At 39.7% G+C, this 18,177-nt stretch overlaps 1 protein-coding gene across 7 annotated transcripts in view; it reads left to right on the forward strand.

The window, feature by feature from the left end:
* Positions 1 to 18,177, forward strand: part of LOC143032362 (U2 snRNP-associated SURP motif-containing protein) — a 101,770-nt gene that overhangs the window by 31,617 nt on the left and 51,976 nt on the right. For all 7 annotated transcript variants that reach the window (XM_076196987.1, XM_076196988.1, XM_076196989.1 and 4 more), the window contains exons 2-8: positions 1,008 to 1,143; positions 1,557 to 1,650; positions 2,345 to 2,543; positions 5,397 to 5,509; positions 5,583 to 5,680; positions 7,689 to 7,854; positions 8,325 to 8,488. In XM_076196987.1, the coding sequence (XP_076053102.1) occupies positions 1,008 to 1,143; positions 1,557 to 1,650; positions 2,345 to 2,543; positions 5,397 to 5,509; positions 5,583 to 5,680; positions 7,689 to 7,854; positions 8,325 to 8,488 (970 nt within the window). The remainder of the gene's footprint in view (positions 1 to 1,007; positions 1,144 to 1,556; positions 1,651 to 2,344; positions 2,544 to 5,396; positions 5,510 to 5,582; positions 5,681 to 7,688; positions 7,855 to 8,324; positions 8,489 to 18,177) is intronic.

Here is an 18,177-nt window from a genome sequence, read left to right on the forward strand (position 1 = left end):
TCCACTACAATTTTTTCCTGTAACTCCACACTTCCCAACCACTCCATCTATTGGTTCATTTTCTACCCTAGCCACAAGGAACTAAGAGGGGAAAAAAGTGGTGGATGAGAGTGGGTGCATGCCTTGACTGGCTACCCCCCTTAAAAAGAGGAAGAAACCCTTGGTATATACAGTAAATAAGGAACATAAAAATGAAGGAGACTGCAGGAGACTGTAAGGCCTATACTAGGTAGTTCCATGTCCACTACCACCTGTCATCACCATCCATAAAGTTGTCTTATTGTTTCTTAAAACAGAGCTAGATAGATAGTGATTTTCATATGATTATCTATTGAGAAGATTTTGGTTTCTTTATTATTTTTATATACTTCATGTCAAAAACATTTCCTTTCTGCCTCTCTTATTTTGTCCCTACTCCATACAGGACCATAAGTAAAAGTGCTTCATACAGTCAGCTATGAGTACCTGTTTCTCAACAATTTTGCACCTAGGCATTTACTTTTTAATGTATGATTGTGTGTGTGTATATATGTATATTTGTATATTATATATGTATATATATATGTATATTTGTATATTATATATGTATATATATTATATATATATATATATATATATATATATATATAAAACATGGTATTTTATAAACACATCCCTTAAAATCAATGGAGTTTATCAGTAGATTTTTAACAGTGGAATTATTTCTAAAGACGACATTAACACTGTCAAGATTCTACTGATATATATATGTGTGTGTGTGTGTGTATGTATATATATGTATATGTATATATATACGTGTATGTGTATATGTATATATATGTATATATGTAATATGTATGTATATATATATATATATGTGCATATGTATGTAATATATATATATATATATGTATATATATGTACATATGTATATGTGTGTGTGTATATATATACAATATGTGTGTGTGAGGTATAATATAGAAATCCTATTCTCCTAATTTTTCATATACTATCTTTTTCTGTTCCAGGTTTCATGTATTAGTAAGTGGAAATAATTTATGTAGCCCACCGCAGGTGAAGAGCAGCAAAATGAGCAGTAAAGCAAAGAGCAAGAAGGAGATGGAGGAGGAGAAGAAGAGACAGGAGGAGGAGGCAGCTGCTCAAGTAAGTCTAGTTATTATTTTCAGTTGTTCACCCAGGTTAATCCTTTTACCAATTATACATACAAGTTGAATAGTAATCTGGAATTAGTCTGAATAAACTAAAAGTACAATGCTGTATTGCGTGTAGAAAGTCTGATTTGAGGGTATATCTTTGCTGAATGAAATCTTAGGTTCAGAATTAAGTTATGTAGTACATCACTTCAACAAAGGACAATACTAACTTTTATTTTGGTTATCATTCAGTTACACTTTGGTGTTGAAATCATAGCAAAAATAATTATTTTCAGTAAATGTAATTTTATCTATTTGAAATGCTTTGATCAGTTTCAATAAATTGGTATCTATGCAAAAGGAGTCTCATTGATTCAGTTTTTCCACTATTTAATACTTCCTGTTTTTTGTGCTTTCTTCCAGGCATATGAAGAGTTTGTTGCTACATTTGAAGAGGCTCCCATTCAGAAAGGAAAAGTATGGGTCAAGGCAGGAACATTTGATGCAGGATCAAGAAGTAAGTAGTGTTTGTAAGAGACTGAGTGTGAGATAAAACAATATAGATGATATACATGTGATTTATAGTTAGCATACTCATGGGATGGTTTAGACACGAGTAAAGAATGAATGAAGGGAGATTAGCAAAAGAGGTGTGGAAGGCATGAACTTTAGGGACGACTGAGGACGAGATGGGTGGATGGGGTGAAAGGTGGTTTGAGCAAGGAAGGGAGAAGGCAGAAGATAGGGGTGAATGGAGAATAGTTGTGTATAGATAATATTTTGACATAACCCAAAGATATTTCTTCTGTCTTCTCTATTTTTTCCCTGCGGGGATGGAGGGGGGAGGCATATAAGTGAAGTGGCCATGCTGTGGATGTGCCATATCTTACTGCATTGCTTCCAACCTGGGCATTGGACAAGAGATATGGATGACCCTTCACCCATGAGGAGCTAAGATAAGAGGGAAATTAGGGTGGTGGATGGGAGTGGACTGGGTGGGAGTGAGTAGGTGACTATGACCTGGTTAACTCCCTTTTAAGAGGGGAAGAAGCCATTGGTATATAGATGTTGATATAGGATAAGTATCACCATCATCATTACAACCACTGCTGCATTTATCATTGGCCCATTATATGATCTAATCTTGATTTAATAGTGGTGATATGATTTAAAGGAATATATAATAACTTGTAAACATTTTGAAATTTCAGAGGAAGATACCAAAGATAAAGGCAAGCTCTACAAACCAACATCCAAACTAGCAGAGCTGGCAGAGCAGTTTTCCAGTGCAGAAAAAGCAGCTCAGTATAGCACAGTCAGATCAGAGAAACCAGACAAGCCAGGGAAGAAGACAAAAGAAAAAGAAAAAAAGAAAAGTAATCTTGAGCTATTTAAAGAAGAGTTAAAAATGTAAGGACCTGTCTTGTTTTACTTTTAGTAAATTTAGGTTTTAGCAAAAGGCATACAAGTTCAAGTTTATATTTTAGGCAGTATGATATGCTATGATGGTATGGTATGGGGCAGAAACATGGAACATAAGAGAATAAGAGAGTTTAATTGTGTTTGAGATGAAATGCCCGAGAAGTATGGTAGGGGTTACTAGGCTGGATAGCATGAGAAATGAGGAGAGGAGGAGAGTGGGAGTGGAAAGGGAGTTGGGAAATAGGGTTGATGAAAGAGTATTGGGATGGTTTGGGGATATAGAAAGAATGAGTGAAAAAAATATTAATAGTGTGGAAGGCAGAGGTGGAGGGAGTGAACAGGGGGCAACCAAGGATGAGATGGATGGATGAAGTAAAAGGGGCATTGGGAAAGAGGAGAATGTTGAGGAAGGAAGAGAGAAGAAAAGATAGGGGTGATTAGAGTGGTTGCGTATAAATAATACTGTGATGCATGGAAGGGAGTGGGTGGGGGGATGAAGGTGTGAGGTAATATGTGTGAATGACATTTTGATGTAGCCTGAAGGGATTTCTCCCTGTCTTCTCTTTTTCTGTATGAGGGCATGGAGTGGGGTTACCAATTAAGTGAAGCGGCCTTGCTGTGGATGTGCTGTCTTGCTACATTGCTTCCGACCCAGGGCAGTGGGCAAGATGCAGGGATGACCCATCATCCAGGAGGAGCCAAGAAAAGAGGGAGGGAGGGGTGGTGAATGGGAGTGGAGCATGTGGGGATGAAATGAGTGGAAGTTAATTTATGCCTTTCACTTTGGCTACCTCCCTTGTAAGGGGGAAAAAGCATTGGTATATCTATGTATGAATGATGGTCTGTAGAGAACAGATTACAGACATTGCTGAGAAGCTTTATAAATGTAACCTTGTAATAATTGAAGGTGCAAACAGTGAAAACAAGTTCAAATTTATTTGCTCTGCAAACATTATTGACAGGTTTACAATAATAAAGAACATTCATTACTGCTTTGTCTAAATGTGTAGACATACATGTGAGGCAATGGTGGGTGAGAGCCAAATACCTAAAGGAAAACATTAAAAAATGAATAATGTGTGATAATTACCAAAAAATGATTGAAAGGAGGCAGATTGGCACAACCTTTGTGAAGTCAAAAATCATATCATTAGAGGCTACCACTCTTGTAAGGGGGAAAAAGCCATTGGTACATGTATGTATCAATAGAGGAATTTTTAGTGTATGCAGAAAAGCTAGCCCATAACTAACGTGCATTAGCTCTACCTAGATGAGGTGTCTGAGAAATATGATAGGGGTTACTAGGCTGGATAAAGTGAAAAATGAGGAGGAGAAGGGGAGTGGAAAGGGAGTTGGGAGATAGGGTGGATGAAAGAGTATTAGGATGGTTTGGACACATGGAAAGAATGAGTGAAGAAAGACTAGTAAAAGAGATATGGAAAAAGTGAACATGGGGGGGAAACCTAGGATGAGATGGATGGATAGGGTAAAAGGGGCTTTGGGGAAGAGGGGAATGTTTGTTGAGGAGGATGGGAGAGGACAAGACAGGGGTGAATGGGAAATGGTTATATATGGATGATGTGATCCATGAGATGGAATGGGTGAGGGAGTATGTGTGAGAAAAATTTGATGCAGCCCGAAGGGGTTTCTCCCTGTCTTCTCCTTTTCTGCATGAGGGGACAGAGGGGGGGGGGGTCGCTGATTTGATGAAGTGGCCTTCCTGTGGATGTGCTGTGTCTTGTGACACTGCTTCTGACCCAGGGCAGTGGGCAAGATACAGGGATGACCCATCATCCAGGAGGTGCCAAGATATGAGGGAGGGGAATGGAGTGTGATAGGGATGGAATGGGTGGGAGTGGTTTTTATGCCTTTGTTTTTTTGGCTACCTCCCTTATAAGGAGGGGAAAAAGCCTTTGGTATATGTACATATGTAGTGCTGGCTCAGAGTGTTTCTATGTACTGTTAACCTTTTGTGTCCTCCCACTGGTGCTAATTGGCATGCATACATATACCAAAGGCTCTTTCCCCCATACAAGGGAGGTAGCCAAAAATCAAAGGCATAAAATCTCACTCATTCCATCCCCACACACTCCACGCCCATCCACCTCCCTCCCTCCCCTCTTATCCTGCTCCCCATCTGGGGTATTGGCTGCATGTTATTGTAGGGTTAAAAGCTGCTAAGTAGTATGCAGCTGATACTTTAGGGTCTATATGAGGCATCCCAGTGGACCAGAGTCGCACATCATTTTGTCTGTGGTAGGAAATATCTATTCATAGAGAAATGATGAAACTTTGTTACACTGTGACTGTCCCTCAGTTATGCTGTCCCCCCTACTCTTGTTACTGTCCTGTACTGTTTCTCTGAATATTCATTTTCTCATTTCACTGAACTCTGTGGTGGGGGAAAAGAATACTGCCATCAATTCTTTCCACTTTAGTCATACAAGGCCTCAAAAACGGGACAGGGATAGAACTAGGCATCCTCCCTGTAGCCCCAAATAGGACATTCCTTAAGTGCTAGTTTGCACCACCAGTAAACCAGTAACTTGCTTTGTTTATGTGCACCCAAAGGATAGATTTTGCTTAGATTTGTTCCCCCAGAGATGTTCTGATGTTCAGAATAAACTTAGTTATAATTCTTATTGTTTTGGTCTTATTTGTGAAGTATGTTGATCATAATGTTGGTACTGTAGGAATATTTGAAGGATATCTTCAGGAAAGTAGTATTGGATGATTGGAAAAGGTGATTCAGTCAAAAGTTGTGTTGTAGAAGTTGAAATCTCTGAATTGTATGTCCCATCTCCTTGTATAGCTTCTTGATTACCATTCTAAATGTTCCAGGATTCAGGAGGAGAGGGCAGAGAGACATCGCATTAAAAGCATGTATGGGTCACGTGACTCTGGAAAGACCAGCAGATTTGAATCTCCAGAGACCAAAGTTGCTGGATTTTTAGGTTAGGAACACCCTTACTTTTTTATTGCAGGACTGGATGACATTTTAGAAACAGATTTGCACCTTTGTGATAGAGGATAAATCTTACATTGCAGATGATCCCAAAATGGGGAGCTTTGATCCTGGTGATCCAACCACCACAAACCTGTACCTTGGCAATCTAAGCCCAAAGGTTAGTAGTCCTGGGGTGGGGGGGAAGGGAACTGGTCTGAACGTGGCAAGATTGCTCGTGTTCTTAAGTGGGGTTGAATCATTCTGACTTTACCTAATTGAATTGGAGATAGATCTACTGTTAACCAAACCTATCCTATTTCTGACTGACCACTCCTGAGCATTATGTAAGCATAGCAGATTTTCAACTTGGTTTTCATACCTGTGATTTTTGTTTATTTATTGGCTTAATTATTTTAGAATTTTTTATTATTTTCTTTTCTTTGTTTTTATTTATTTATTAATTTTCTTTTATGTGTGTTTTTTTAATTCACCTATTGTAACTTTGAAATAGCCATGTCTGTTTCATGATTTTTCATTTGGGCCATATATCCCATCTTTGAAAGTAGAGCTGCTGAACTTTGTACCCATTTGTTACACACACTCATACACAAAGCTAGATAATTGCAGTTACTAAACCTGTGATGTGTTGGTGCATAGAATTCTCTCCACTGACTATTTATCAAGGGCTTTTTCCCCCTTATAAGGGAGATATTCACTCAAGGCATACATCCACTTCCACCCAGTTAAAATAGTATTCTAACTAAATATAATACATGTTCATATCTAAGGCTTCTCATCCTGTAAAAGGGAAGTAGCCAGCCAAGATGTACTACTGCTACCCATTCCACTCCCATCCATCACCCAATTGTTTTCATTTCATCTTGGCTCTTAGTGGATGAAGGGTCATCCCTATCCCTAGCCTACTGCCCAAGTCAGAAGCAATGGAGGAATATACAGCACATCCACAGCAGGACCTCATTGCTTCATTTACATGGTGACTGCCCCTCCATGACCCCTTGCACTAAAATAGGGAAGGCAGGGAGAAATCTCTTTGAGGTGCATAAATTTTTATTCAGTCATAACCATTCTCCCTTCACACCTATCTCTTGCTTTTACCCTTCCCTGCTCAACAGAAATTCCCCTTTTACTTTAGGCCCCTCTCACCCCATCCATCCATCTCATTTTTGGTCTTCCTCTCAAGGTCACCCCGTCCAGCTCTGCCTTCCACACTTTTTGCCAATTTTTCCTCACTCATTCTAAAGCCCTTGTTATATAGATTATAGATAGACACACACAAACCAAAATACTACCCATTGAATATGTGAAAATGATAGGTCTTACTACCACAGCCAATTGAATTGAACAAAAAACTACAACAGCACTGTACTACTTGAACATTACAATAGCCTTCAACCTACACTGCACACATATCTGATACAAAAATATGTTGGCACTGGGATCACAAAACAAGTACTCCGAGACTGACCACCTAACTCCTCCAACAATCCCCTCCAAATATTAAGCCCATGGAGAAGTCCCTACCAAGAGAAGCAAGAACCACATGTGCATGACTTGCCTTCAGGTCACCATCTGGTATTAATTAAGACAATACCAACACACAAGGTTGGGCCACAGAAACAAACTGCATTAGATGCGCCTATCACACACAAGATGCAGAGGATGTCACAATGCCCCACTCTAGCCACACCCAAACAGCAATACAATATCTCTTCCTTAAGTGACATTTAGGCCAATCTGGTGGTTGTTGTCAGTTACTAGGAGATGTAGGGGCATAGGCTGTACAGACATTTCTAGACTTCTTTTGATATCTGGTGAAACAATGGTTGAAGATTGGGTGTTGTAAAAAAAATGGAATAGTGTTGAAAAACAGGTTATAAGCATTAGATTTTCAATATCGCAGCTCTACTGGAAAGGTTGAGGGTCATTGGCTATGTTGTTCTAGCCTACTGAGTTCATTGATTGAAAATACCCTTGCCAAACCAAACTTGAATGGTACCTTACTAGTTTTTATTCTAACCTTTGTCCAAAACCTAACCAAGCCCATAAAGTGAAACCTTTCCTCCTCCCCATTTTAGAGCATGAGCACTCTAAAGAGCAATGTGTGATATAAAGAGGTTGTAGGAAGAGTATTAAGTGGTGATTAATGCCAAGTTCTTTACCCCAAGATTACTGAACAGCGACTGATGGAACTGTTTGGCCGCTATGGTCCTCTTGCCTCAATAAAAATTATGTGGCCCAGAACAGATGACGAAAGGAACCGGGGGAGAAACTGTGGATTTGTGGCTTTTATGAACCGCAAGGATGGAGAAAGGGCTCTCCAGGCATTGAATGGTAATTGAGCTTAATGCTAGATTAATTTGTGAAGTTTTTGCATGCATGGTTGAATGTCATTTGCCTCATGTCAGGATAAGATTGGTTTAAAATTGTCTGCAATAAGGAGGCTTTTCAAAACTTAGTAATTCATGAATATATTTATTATTTTGATGTACCTGAATCTTGAGAGCTTTGATAACTGTGTAAGAGAAGTGTGTAAATGTTGGTAATTATGTAATTACCCATGGTATTTTGTTTATAAAAATAGTTTTGATTACAATGAAGTAGAAAGATTACACAATGTAAAGGGATAGACGGGTGAGTTTTGCTTGTTGATCTTTTTTATATATATTTTTATTCATTTGTAATTATTTGATTTTTATTTTTCTACTCATTGCTACATATTAAAATATGTTTTAATTAGTTTCTTCCATATCTTTAATTTTTTTCTGGTTTGTGAGTACATATGTGATTGAACATCCCCACAGGGAAGGATATCGATGGATTTGAGATGAAGCTAGGTTGGGGGAAAGCAGTACCAATACCACTGCACCCCATCTACATCCCACCTGCCCTCATGGAACTCACCCTCCCGCCACCACCCTCCGGTCTCCCATTCAATGCACAACCTGATAAACGAGATAGAGACAAGGTGAGACTCTGTGCCTAAGCCAGCAGTTGATATAAAAGTGTGGATTTATTTTGGAAACCATATTTCAACTTTCTTAGATGTTTTAGAATAATATTGTGTGTAGACTGAGAAGACTGTTGAGTGTATTATTTGCATGCCATAATTGTCATGTCCTGTTGCTGCTTCAGCACCTAAGTATGATTTATCTTAACCCCTTAAGGACACAAGTCCTTGGTTTAGTGATTGGATCTTTCTTGTAGTATGAAAGCCAATACTTTGAGTGGAACGATGTTCAAATTTAGTGCTTGGTGTTGGGTTGCAAAGTTGTTAATTTGATTCAATAGCTGTTGCAATATATTTTTATTTGGTTGGATACCTCCCTGTTCACATATACACACACGCCTTTGACTACCTTCCTTGTAAGGGAGAAAAAGCTGTTGGTATATGTATGTATATATATGTGTGTGTGTATGTGAGATTCACCATGGTCTTGGATCACATGCTGGACTTGTGATCAACAGCCATTTCCCTCCTGGAAGATATCTCAAAGCTCATATCACTGGTCTATGGGTAATGCTGAGATCTTACATGCATACACACCCCCAACTCCCCGCCCACAAGAGTTGGAGTAACAACTGTGCTGTGGGTTGTTACTCCAACTCTCATGGGCAGGGACTTGGGGGTGTGTGCGTGTAAGGTCACAGCATTACCCATAGATTGGTGATATGAGCTCTGAGCTCTCAAACAGGAGGGAAATAGCTGTCGATCATGAGTCCAGCATGTGATCCAAGACCATGGTGAATCACACACACACCTTGTGGTGCTGTGGTTAGAGTTCTCACCTGCCACTATGGGGGTCCGGGTTCAACTCCCGCTCAGGGCTGAAATAATTTCAGTATTGCTTAGCTTTGAGGTGTTACTCCAACTCTCGTGGGCGAGGAGTTGGGTGTGTTTGTGCGTGTAAGGTCACAGTATTACCCATAGATCGGTCATATGAGCTCTGAGCTCTCATCTGGGAGGTGATTAACTGTCAATCATGAGTGCAACACATGATCCAAGACCATGATGAATCACACACACACATACATATACCAACGGCTTTTTCTCCCTTACAAGGGAGGTAGCCAAAGTCAAAGGTATAAATCAACTCCCACTCATTTAATTCTCTACACACTCATTCCACTCCCATTCACCACCCCTCCTCCCTCTTTTCTTGGCTCCTGGATGATGGGTCATCCCTGCATCTCACCCACTGCCCTGGATCAGAAGTAGTGTAGCAAGACATAGCACATCCATAGGAGGGCCATTTCATTTAATCAGTGACCCCCCTCATTGTCCCTTTATGCAGAAAAAGAGAAGATAGAGAGAAATCCCTTCGGGCTGCATCAAAATATCATTCTCACATACTCATGAATTACAGCATCATCCATACACAACCATTCTCCACTCACCCCTATCTTCTGTCCTTGCCCTTATTTCCTCAACAAACATTCCCCTTTCCCAATACCCCTTTTACCCCATCCATCCATATCATCCTTGGTTGCCCCCTCATGTTCATTCTCTCCATGAACCTCTTTTACTAATCTTTCTTCACACATTCTTTCCATGTGTCCAAACAATCCCAATACTCTTTCATCAACCCAATCTCCCAACTCCACTTTCCACCACTGGTCTCCTCCTCACCTTTCTCACACTATCCAGTCTAATAACCCCTACCATATATCTCAGGCATTTCATCTTAAACACATTTAAATGCTTCCACACTAGTGTTCCATGTTTCTGCCCTATGCACTTTTTAATCCCCCAAGGCATTTACTTGCTTCTCAGTCTACATTCTACCTCCAACCTTCCCATTCTTGCCACATTCATGCCCAAGTATCTAAAAGTATCCACTTCCTCCAGTCTCCCTTAATACTCGATTCCAATTTGCTGCCATCCTCTTCCTTGTATATCTTGTCACCTTACTTTTACCCACATTTATCTTCAAACTCCTTTCGCACACCTTCCCAAACTCAGTCCCTAACTTCTTTAATCTCTCCTGATCCTGCTATAAGCAGTGTGTCAGCAAAAACAACAACTGGCTTATCTCCCATTTTTCTCCATTTTCTTTAACCATCTCCGATCCCTGACCCATTACCCTTGTGTTTACCTCTCACACCACCCCATCCATATATAAATTGAACAACCAAAGCAACTTAACACATCCCTGATGAAGTCCTACCTTTATCTCAAACCACTCATTCCCTCCATTTCTAATTCTAACATAGGCTCTACTACTATCGTAAAAACTCTTGACTGCTGTTAACAGGTTTCTTCCTATCCCATATATCTACAATATCTCCCACGGTGCCTTCCTGTCTAACCTGTTATAAGCCTTTTCCAAATCCATAAAGGCTGTAAAACAGCCTTACCTTTTCCTAAAGCTTTCTCACATATCTGTCTTATCACAAAAATGTGATCCATGTAACCCCAGACTGTCCTAAACCCACACTGTTTCTCACCAATTACTCCCTCTGTTCCTCTCCTAATCCTCTTAATCAAGACCCACTCATAAGCCTTCCTGACTAGTCAACAAACTGATCCCCCTAAAACTACTATACTTACACGTGTCCCCTTTTCCCTTGTAAAGTGGAACTATACAGGCACTCCTCCAGTCTTCCAGCATGCTACCCTCTTTTAGATAAACATTAAACAACCTCACCAGACAGTCCACTGTCACTGTACCTCTCTCTTTTAAGACACTGCATGACACCCTCTAACCCAGGTGCCTTACCTGCTCTCATCGTTTTAGTAACTGCTTTCACCTCATCTTTCCATATTTCTCCTCCATTTTCCTCACTCATCACTGTCATTTTCTAAGCGCTTCCCAGTGCAACTACCTTACCCTCTTTATCCCCCTTCACATTTAGCATCTCCCTTAAATACTCTGCCCATCTTCCTCTTACTGTGCCATCTCTTCCATTATCATCTCTCCATCTGCACCTTTTACCTTTTCTTCCATACCTGATATGCCCAACTTCCTCTCTTAATTTCCTTATAAACCATCTTTTTTTATTACTTTAAATTTGTCACTCCTACTCCATTTCATGTCTGCTCTCCTTTTTGCCTCCTGTATCTTATGCTTTACTTTCCTTTTCTTCGTACCTCTGATATGATATATATGTATATATATATATATATGCAGGAAAACCAAGGAAAATGATAAAATGATGACTGAGCGATTTCATCTATTTAGACATTTTCAGGGTATATACAATGATAATTTAAGCATGAATATATATACATAGTGGGTGGCCAGGGATGGGCACTGGAAAAGTTTGTGAGGGAGTCTCTTATGGTCTGTTGATACTGTTCATGGCAGCAGACGTTTGGGACACCACTTTTTCAACAATAAAATGATCAAGCTTGTACATTCCTTGAGTTAAAAAGTCAAGGAAAAAGTGGTGGCCCAAATGTCCACTCCTGCAAATGGTATCAGTAGACCATGAGAGACTCTTTCACAACCTTTTCCAGTTCCCATCCCTCCCACTTTGTATATATTTTCATGTTTGCATCATTGTATGTACCCTGCAGATGTCTAAATAGACAAAAGCAGTCATTATTTGATCATTTTCCTTGGTGGTTTTTCTGCATATTTAGAATCACAAGTTCATGTGAATCTCATACATGTATTATGTATATATTTTTAAACTTCAAAATATAGCTATAGTGTCCATCTTTGAACTTTTCATACATATACATGTACATCTATACAAGTATAAAAAATCTTTTTCCACCTGAAGGATGGTAGCTGTGTCTAAAGATATACATACATATACCAAGGCTTTTTCCCCCTTACAAGGGAAGTAGCCAAAAAGGAAAAGGCATAAAATCATTACCACCCATTCCATCCCTGAATACACTCCACACCCCTCCACCCTCCCTCTCATCTTAGCACCTCCTGGATGACGGGTCAAAAGATATACTTGTCATATATCTACCCCACACCAATTCAAAATACTTTTATTGTCCTTTACATCTTAGCTCCTTGTAAACAAGGGGTCATCCATGTCCCCAGCTCTATTGCTCAAGTCAGGTATATAATTCAGCAAGACACAGTACCTCCACATCAAGGCCTAATAGCCAAAGCTGGTTCCACACTTCATTACAGGGTGACACCCTCCCTCTTCATTTTTCTTGTACATACATACATACATACATATACCAAAGGCTTTTTCCCTCTTACAAAGGAGGTAGCCAAAAAGAAAAAGGCATAATAATAATAATGATAATTTGTCTCTTATTCTTGTACAAAATAGTAAACTTGAATGAATTGTTAATGGTGGTGGGGAGGAGGGTGGTAAATAAAATCCTGTAACTCTGAGAATTAGCAACATTTGTACAATCAATTTTTTGGTATAACCAACCAAGACAGTAACCCAATTTCTTGCTGGGAATCAAAGCGTGCATGAATAGTAGATTCTTAAGGGGTTAATGATTATAATTAGGAGGCAGGAGCATAGAAATTTACTTTTTTTATATAGTAGGCATAACCTTTCTAGAAGTGCCTCATGATAATTTTCATTATAAAGATTTTCTCTACTGCTATGTAGCTTCTGTATTACCTAAATCAGTTCTCACTGCATTAGTAGAAGGTCTTATAAATTATAATATATTGCAATATCTCAAAAATCCTCCTATATGTCTGCTTGTAGTGTCAGTAGTGGATTGTATGTAAATGCCTTTATGTGTGTAGACTACGAGTGTGTGCATGCATGTGTATCTGTGTTATAATTGCCTTAGCCTTCCCTGCACACTGCCTTGCTTGGTTTTAGTTATGAATATGAGAAGGGTGAATTCTCCTGGGGTGCTATGCAGAAACCCTATTATATTTTTCTGGAGGTAGGAGAGCGTAATTATTCTTGGTAGGGTAGGATAGAAGTGGGTTTAAGGTAAACTCATGTCACCACTAGAAAAGCTGGATTAATCTAGCAGACAGAATTGTGAACAAATGACTTGTGAGATTTAGTTTTAGTTATGTACATACTTCCATTATAGCATGGAGAATATGCATATATCCATATATCTATGGCATTTTACGAAGTTTATTCAGAATATTTTATGGGTTTCCTTTTTTCTCCATTTCTTTTTCCTACATTTTCTACTGATTTGGCATGGGAAGTGTGCCCATACTGTGTTGTACAGTACAAATGGTAAAGGCATTATACATTAAAACAATGTAAGAATATAAATGGATGCAAGAATGAACACTTCATTTTATACTTTGTATATGTGTTTACTAGAACCCTGTTGGGTTTGCAGTGTAGCTGTGAATTTGCTGTGCTAAGATAAGGCATTGGGAAATTAATTGTGTTCTTGAAGTAAGAGGTATTTAGTGTAGACCAGATAGTGGAAGAAGCTATTAGCATTAGGGTGTGACTTTACACTGTAAAGGTTGGTCTTTCTAAATATGAAGGGGTGGCCAAACCAAGGCATACACCCACCCGTCATTTATCCCACATCCGTCCAACACCTATTTGCTATTTCTTTAACTTGTCTTCTTTTCGATGGAGGATCATCCTTCTTCCATGTCCACCGCCAGAGTCGGAAACAATGTAGGAAGGCCTAACAGCTGAAACTTGTTTATTCCCCACTGTTTCATTAAATCGCAGTTCACCCCAGTCTTCACTAAAGAATTAACAGAGCAGACAAGATGGAATCCCGTCAAGCCACGTCATCTTCCCATCCATTCACAAGCACACTACTCCAACTTCTCTCTTGCTATCACCTTTCCCTGGTCAACAGACCTTCCATTTATATCCATGACCCCTTTCACCCCATCCACCTTACTCTTTTTGCTATTCTTTCAGCATACTTTCTTTCCATATGTTCAAACCATCCCAATATTCTTCTAACAGTTCTACCTGCTAACTCTTTCCACCCCCATCTGCCTTGCTATCCATTCTGCATCCTTTATATTTCAAGTCTCTAACCCATACACTGTCACAGGCACAATCATCCCATTGTAAATTCCCTCATAACATCCCACCACCACCACAAGTTGTCTCTTATTCTACTGACTCAGCCACAAGTGCAGTGTCATCTCCAAACAAGAACTGGCTCACTTCACGCTATGTCCTACTTTCATCATTTCATTTCCAAGACCCCACCCATTGCTCTCATATTTAGCTTTCATAAGATCCCATCTTTGTACACATTGAACAATTATGGTGACATAACATAACCCTGGCATAGCTCTGCCTTCACCTCAAACCATTCTCTCCATTCCCTATCCTAAAACAAACTTTACTACTCACTTAAAAACTTTTGACTGCCCTCAACAGCTTTTCTCTCTGGCCTTCAAGCCAAAAATTCCATAAATCAATCAATCAACAGCTTTTCTTCAATTCTATAGATCTACAACAGAACCCAGAATGCTTTTCTGTCAACCCTGTCATATGCCTTTGTCAAATCTATAACAGCCCAAAAGACATTCTTATAAACAATTCATAAGGACCACACATGATCATGCTTCCGCATATTGGTTCTCAACAATTGGAAACATTAACCCCTTCCATACGGTGCCGCACACGTAGGCGTCATGGACTTAGATCTCGGTGGCAGCAGCCAATGCCAGCCGTACGACGTGTCGTAATAATACTCGCACCATAAAATATAGTCACCGCTTATATCGATCGTTCTCTCTTCACCCGTGAATTTTGATAACCATAGAAAATGCGACTACAAAAGAATTAGAAAGAATGTCATTATGGAGGGGCGACTACAATAAATATAATCAAGACGCCGATATGGCAGCCTCGCGAATACACTCGCTCCCCATGACGCCTACGTGTGCGGCACCGTATGGAAGGGGTTAATAGACAATTCACAAAATATATAAAGTTAGAGAGTTAGAGCAGGATGGACCAAAACTGTCCCTGTTGAACTCTTGTAGTCAGAAAAAAATCCTCTCCATAAGATATATGAAAATGATGTGTACACGGTTCTTTGCTAGATCTTTTAACCCTACTCCATCTCATTACATCACTGAAAACCAGTGATATTACTTAAACATACACAACCACCTGTACCATGGAATGTATCCACATCCATATCATGAAATAAGCTCTTCATGACAGACCACCAAACTCAACCCAACCCAACATAGGAAAAGTCTCAGGTGAAGTAAAAACCACATTAGCAAGCTTAGGCTGTCAGGCCCTGTTATATATATTCTGTATCTTGCTGTATTGCTTCTGACCCTGGCAGTGGGTAGGGGGGCAGAGATGGCCTTTCATCCACAAGGATGTGAGATAGAAGGGAAACAAAAGGGTGTTGATTGGGTGGAGGTTGGGTGCATGCTTTGGCTTCCTACATCCCATATAAGGGAGAAGCCTCTGGATATATAGATTAGAGTTCATGACACCATCTAGCCCTAAGACAGTACCAGTTTAGAGTAAACCTAGCCACATAATGATACTGTCTTAGATGCACTCATCATACAGAAGACATTGAGTACCTCTTCCTGTACTGCCTTTCACTATTCATCACTAGATGACAATGCTATTTCTTCCTCTAGTGACCTATAGACCTGTCCAGTGGCTGTTTCTGATTACCTCTCACTCTTCCCACTTGCAACCAATCTACCTCTATCATCATTCCTGATACATACCCCTTTACTTATGAGTGCATAGAGAGTTTAGGGAGAAATGTCAATGTAGCGATATTGGGAGACCTTAATGCTAGGGAAGTGTGAAGTTCCAGGAAAAAATTGTATTGGAGACTTGGTGGTGGAGCTGTGTCTAGAGAGTTGATGATTGCAAATACAGTGTTTAGGAAGAAATTCAAGCATAAGTACACATGGGAGAGGGTGGTGGATGGAAGGGTGGTAGATAGGGAGTTAATGGACTATATAGTGGTAACCAGGAGAATAGTAAGAAGAGTTAAAGATGTACTTTTTCTAAGGGGAGAGGGTGGAGAAATGTCTGATAATTTTTTGGTGGAAGGTAAGTTGAGAGTGGAGGATATATGGAGAAAGAGGAAAAGAACAGAAGGTAGGGAGGTGCCTAAAGTGAACTGCTTAAATGAGAAAAAAGGAGGAATACAAGAAGCTGAGAAAGGAGTGGAAGGAAGTGAAGGATAGAGTAGAACTAGGAGTGGAGTAGGAATGGGGATGATTCAAGGAGGGAGTCTTAGTGTGTACAAAGATGGTATGTGGAACAAGGAGGATGGGAGGAAATAGAAGGAAGGGTAGTGAGTGGTGGGATAAGGAAGTGAAGAAGGTTGTAGAAGAGAAGTGTGCATTCACAGATTGGTTACAAAATAGGACAAGAAAATCATAGAGTTACAAAGAAAAGAGAAGTAAAGCAAAAGGTAAAGGAGGCAAAGAGGAGAGCAGATGTGAAATGGGGTAAAAGTATGACAAAATTTGAAAGTAATAAAAAGATGTTTTGGAAAGAAATTAGGAGAGGAAGAGGACACAAATCAAATAGAGAAGAAAAAGTAAAAGGTGCAGATGGAGAGATGATAATGGAAGAGACAGCAATAAGAGGAAGATGGGCAGAGTATTTTAGGGAGTTGCTAAATGTGAAAGAGGATAGGGAGGGAAAGGTAGTTGCAGTGGGTAGCACTAAGAAAATGAGTGATGAGTGAGGAAAATGGAGGAGAAGGAAAGATGATGTGAAGGCAGATGTTAAGATGATGAGAGCAAGTAAACCCCTGGGTTGGATGGGTTTCGTGCAGAATGTCTAAAAAAGAAAAAAAGGGAAGTACAGTGATAGTGGACTGGCTGGTGAGATTATTTAATGTTTGTTTAAGAGAGGGGAGAGTGCTGAAGAAATGGAAAAGTGCCTGTATAGTTCCATTTTACAAAGGACAAAATATGATTGTAGTAGTTCCAGAGGGATCAGTTTAAGTGTAGTTGAGAAGGCTTATGTGAGGGGTTTGATTGAGAGGATTAAGAAAGGAACAAAGGGAGTAATTGGTGAGGAACAGTGTGGGTTTAGGACAGATTTTTGTGGTAAGACAGATATGTGAGAAAGCTTTAGGAAAAGGTACAGATGTTTTTTTGGCTTTTATGAATTTGGAAAAAGCTTATGACAGGGTAGATAGGAAGGCACTGTGGGAGATGTTGCAGATATATTGGATAGGAGGAAAGCTGTATAGAACAGTCAAGAGTTTTGATAAGAGTAGTAGAATCAGAAATGAAGAGTGTGAGTGGTTTGAGGTAAAGGTGGGACTTTGCCAGAGATGTGTTATGTTGTCTTGGCTGTTCAGTTTATACACAGATGGGGTGATGCGAGAGGTCAATGCTAGGGTAATGGATTGGGGATTGGAGATGGTTAAAGGAAATGGAGAAAAGTGGGAGATAAGCCAGTTGTTTGCTGATGACTGCTTGTGGCAGGATCAGAGGAGGGATTGAGGAAGTTAGTGACAGTTTGGAAAGGTGTGTAAAAGAAGGATGTTGAAGATAAATGTGTGTAAAAGTAAGGTGATGAGATGTATAAGGGGAGAAAGTGGCAGCAGACTAGGAGTGAGTATTAAGGGAGAGAGACTGGAGGAAGTAGTTTTAGATACTTGGGTGTGCATGTGGTGGGAAAGGGAGTGTAGGTGGAGGTAGAATGTAGATTGAGAGAAGCCAGTAAATGCCTTGGTGGATTTAAAAATGTAATAAGAAATAGACATTTGGGAATGGATGCTAAGAGGAGATTGTATGAAGGAATGAAGGAGTG

Source organism: Oratosquilla oratoria, chromosome 13 (genome assembly GCF_046742065.1).
Source record: "Oratosquilla oratoria isolate Oo_2021 chromosome 13, ASM4674206v1, whole genome shotgun sequence".
NCBI lineage: Eukaryota > Metazoa > Arthropoda > Malacostraca > Stomatopoda > Squillidae > Oratosquilla > Oratosquilla oratoria.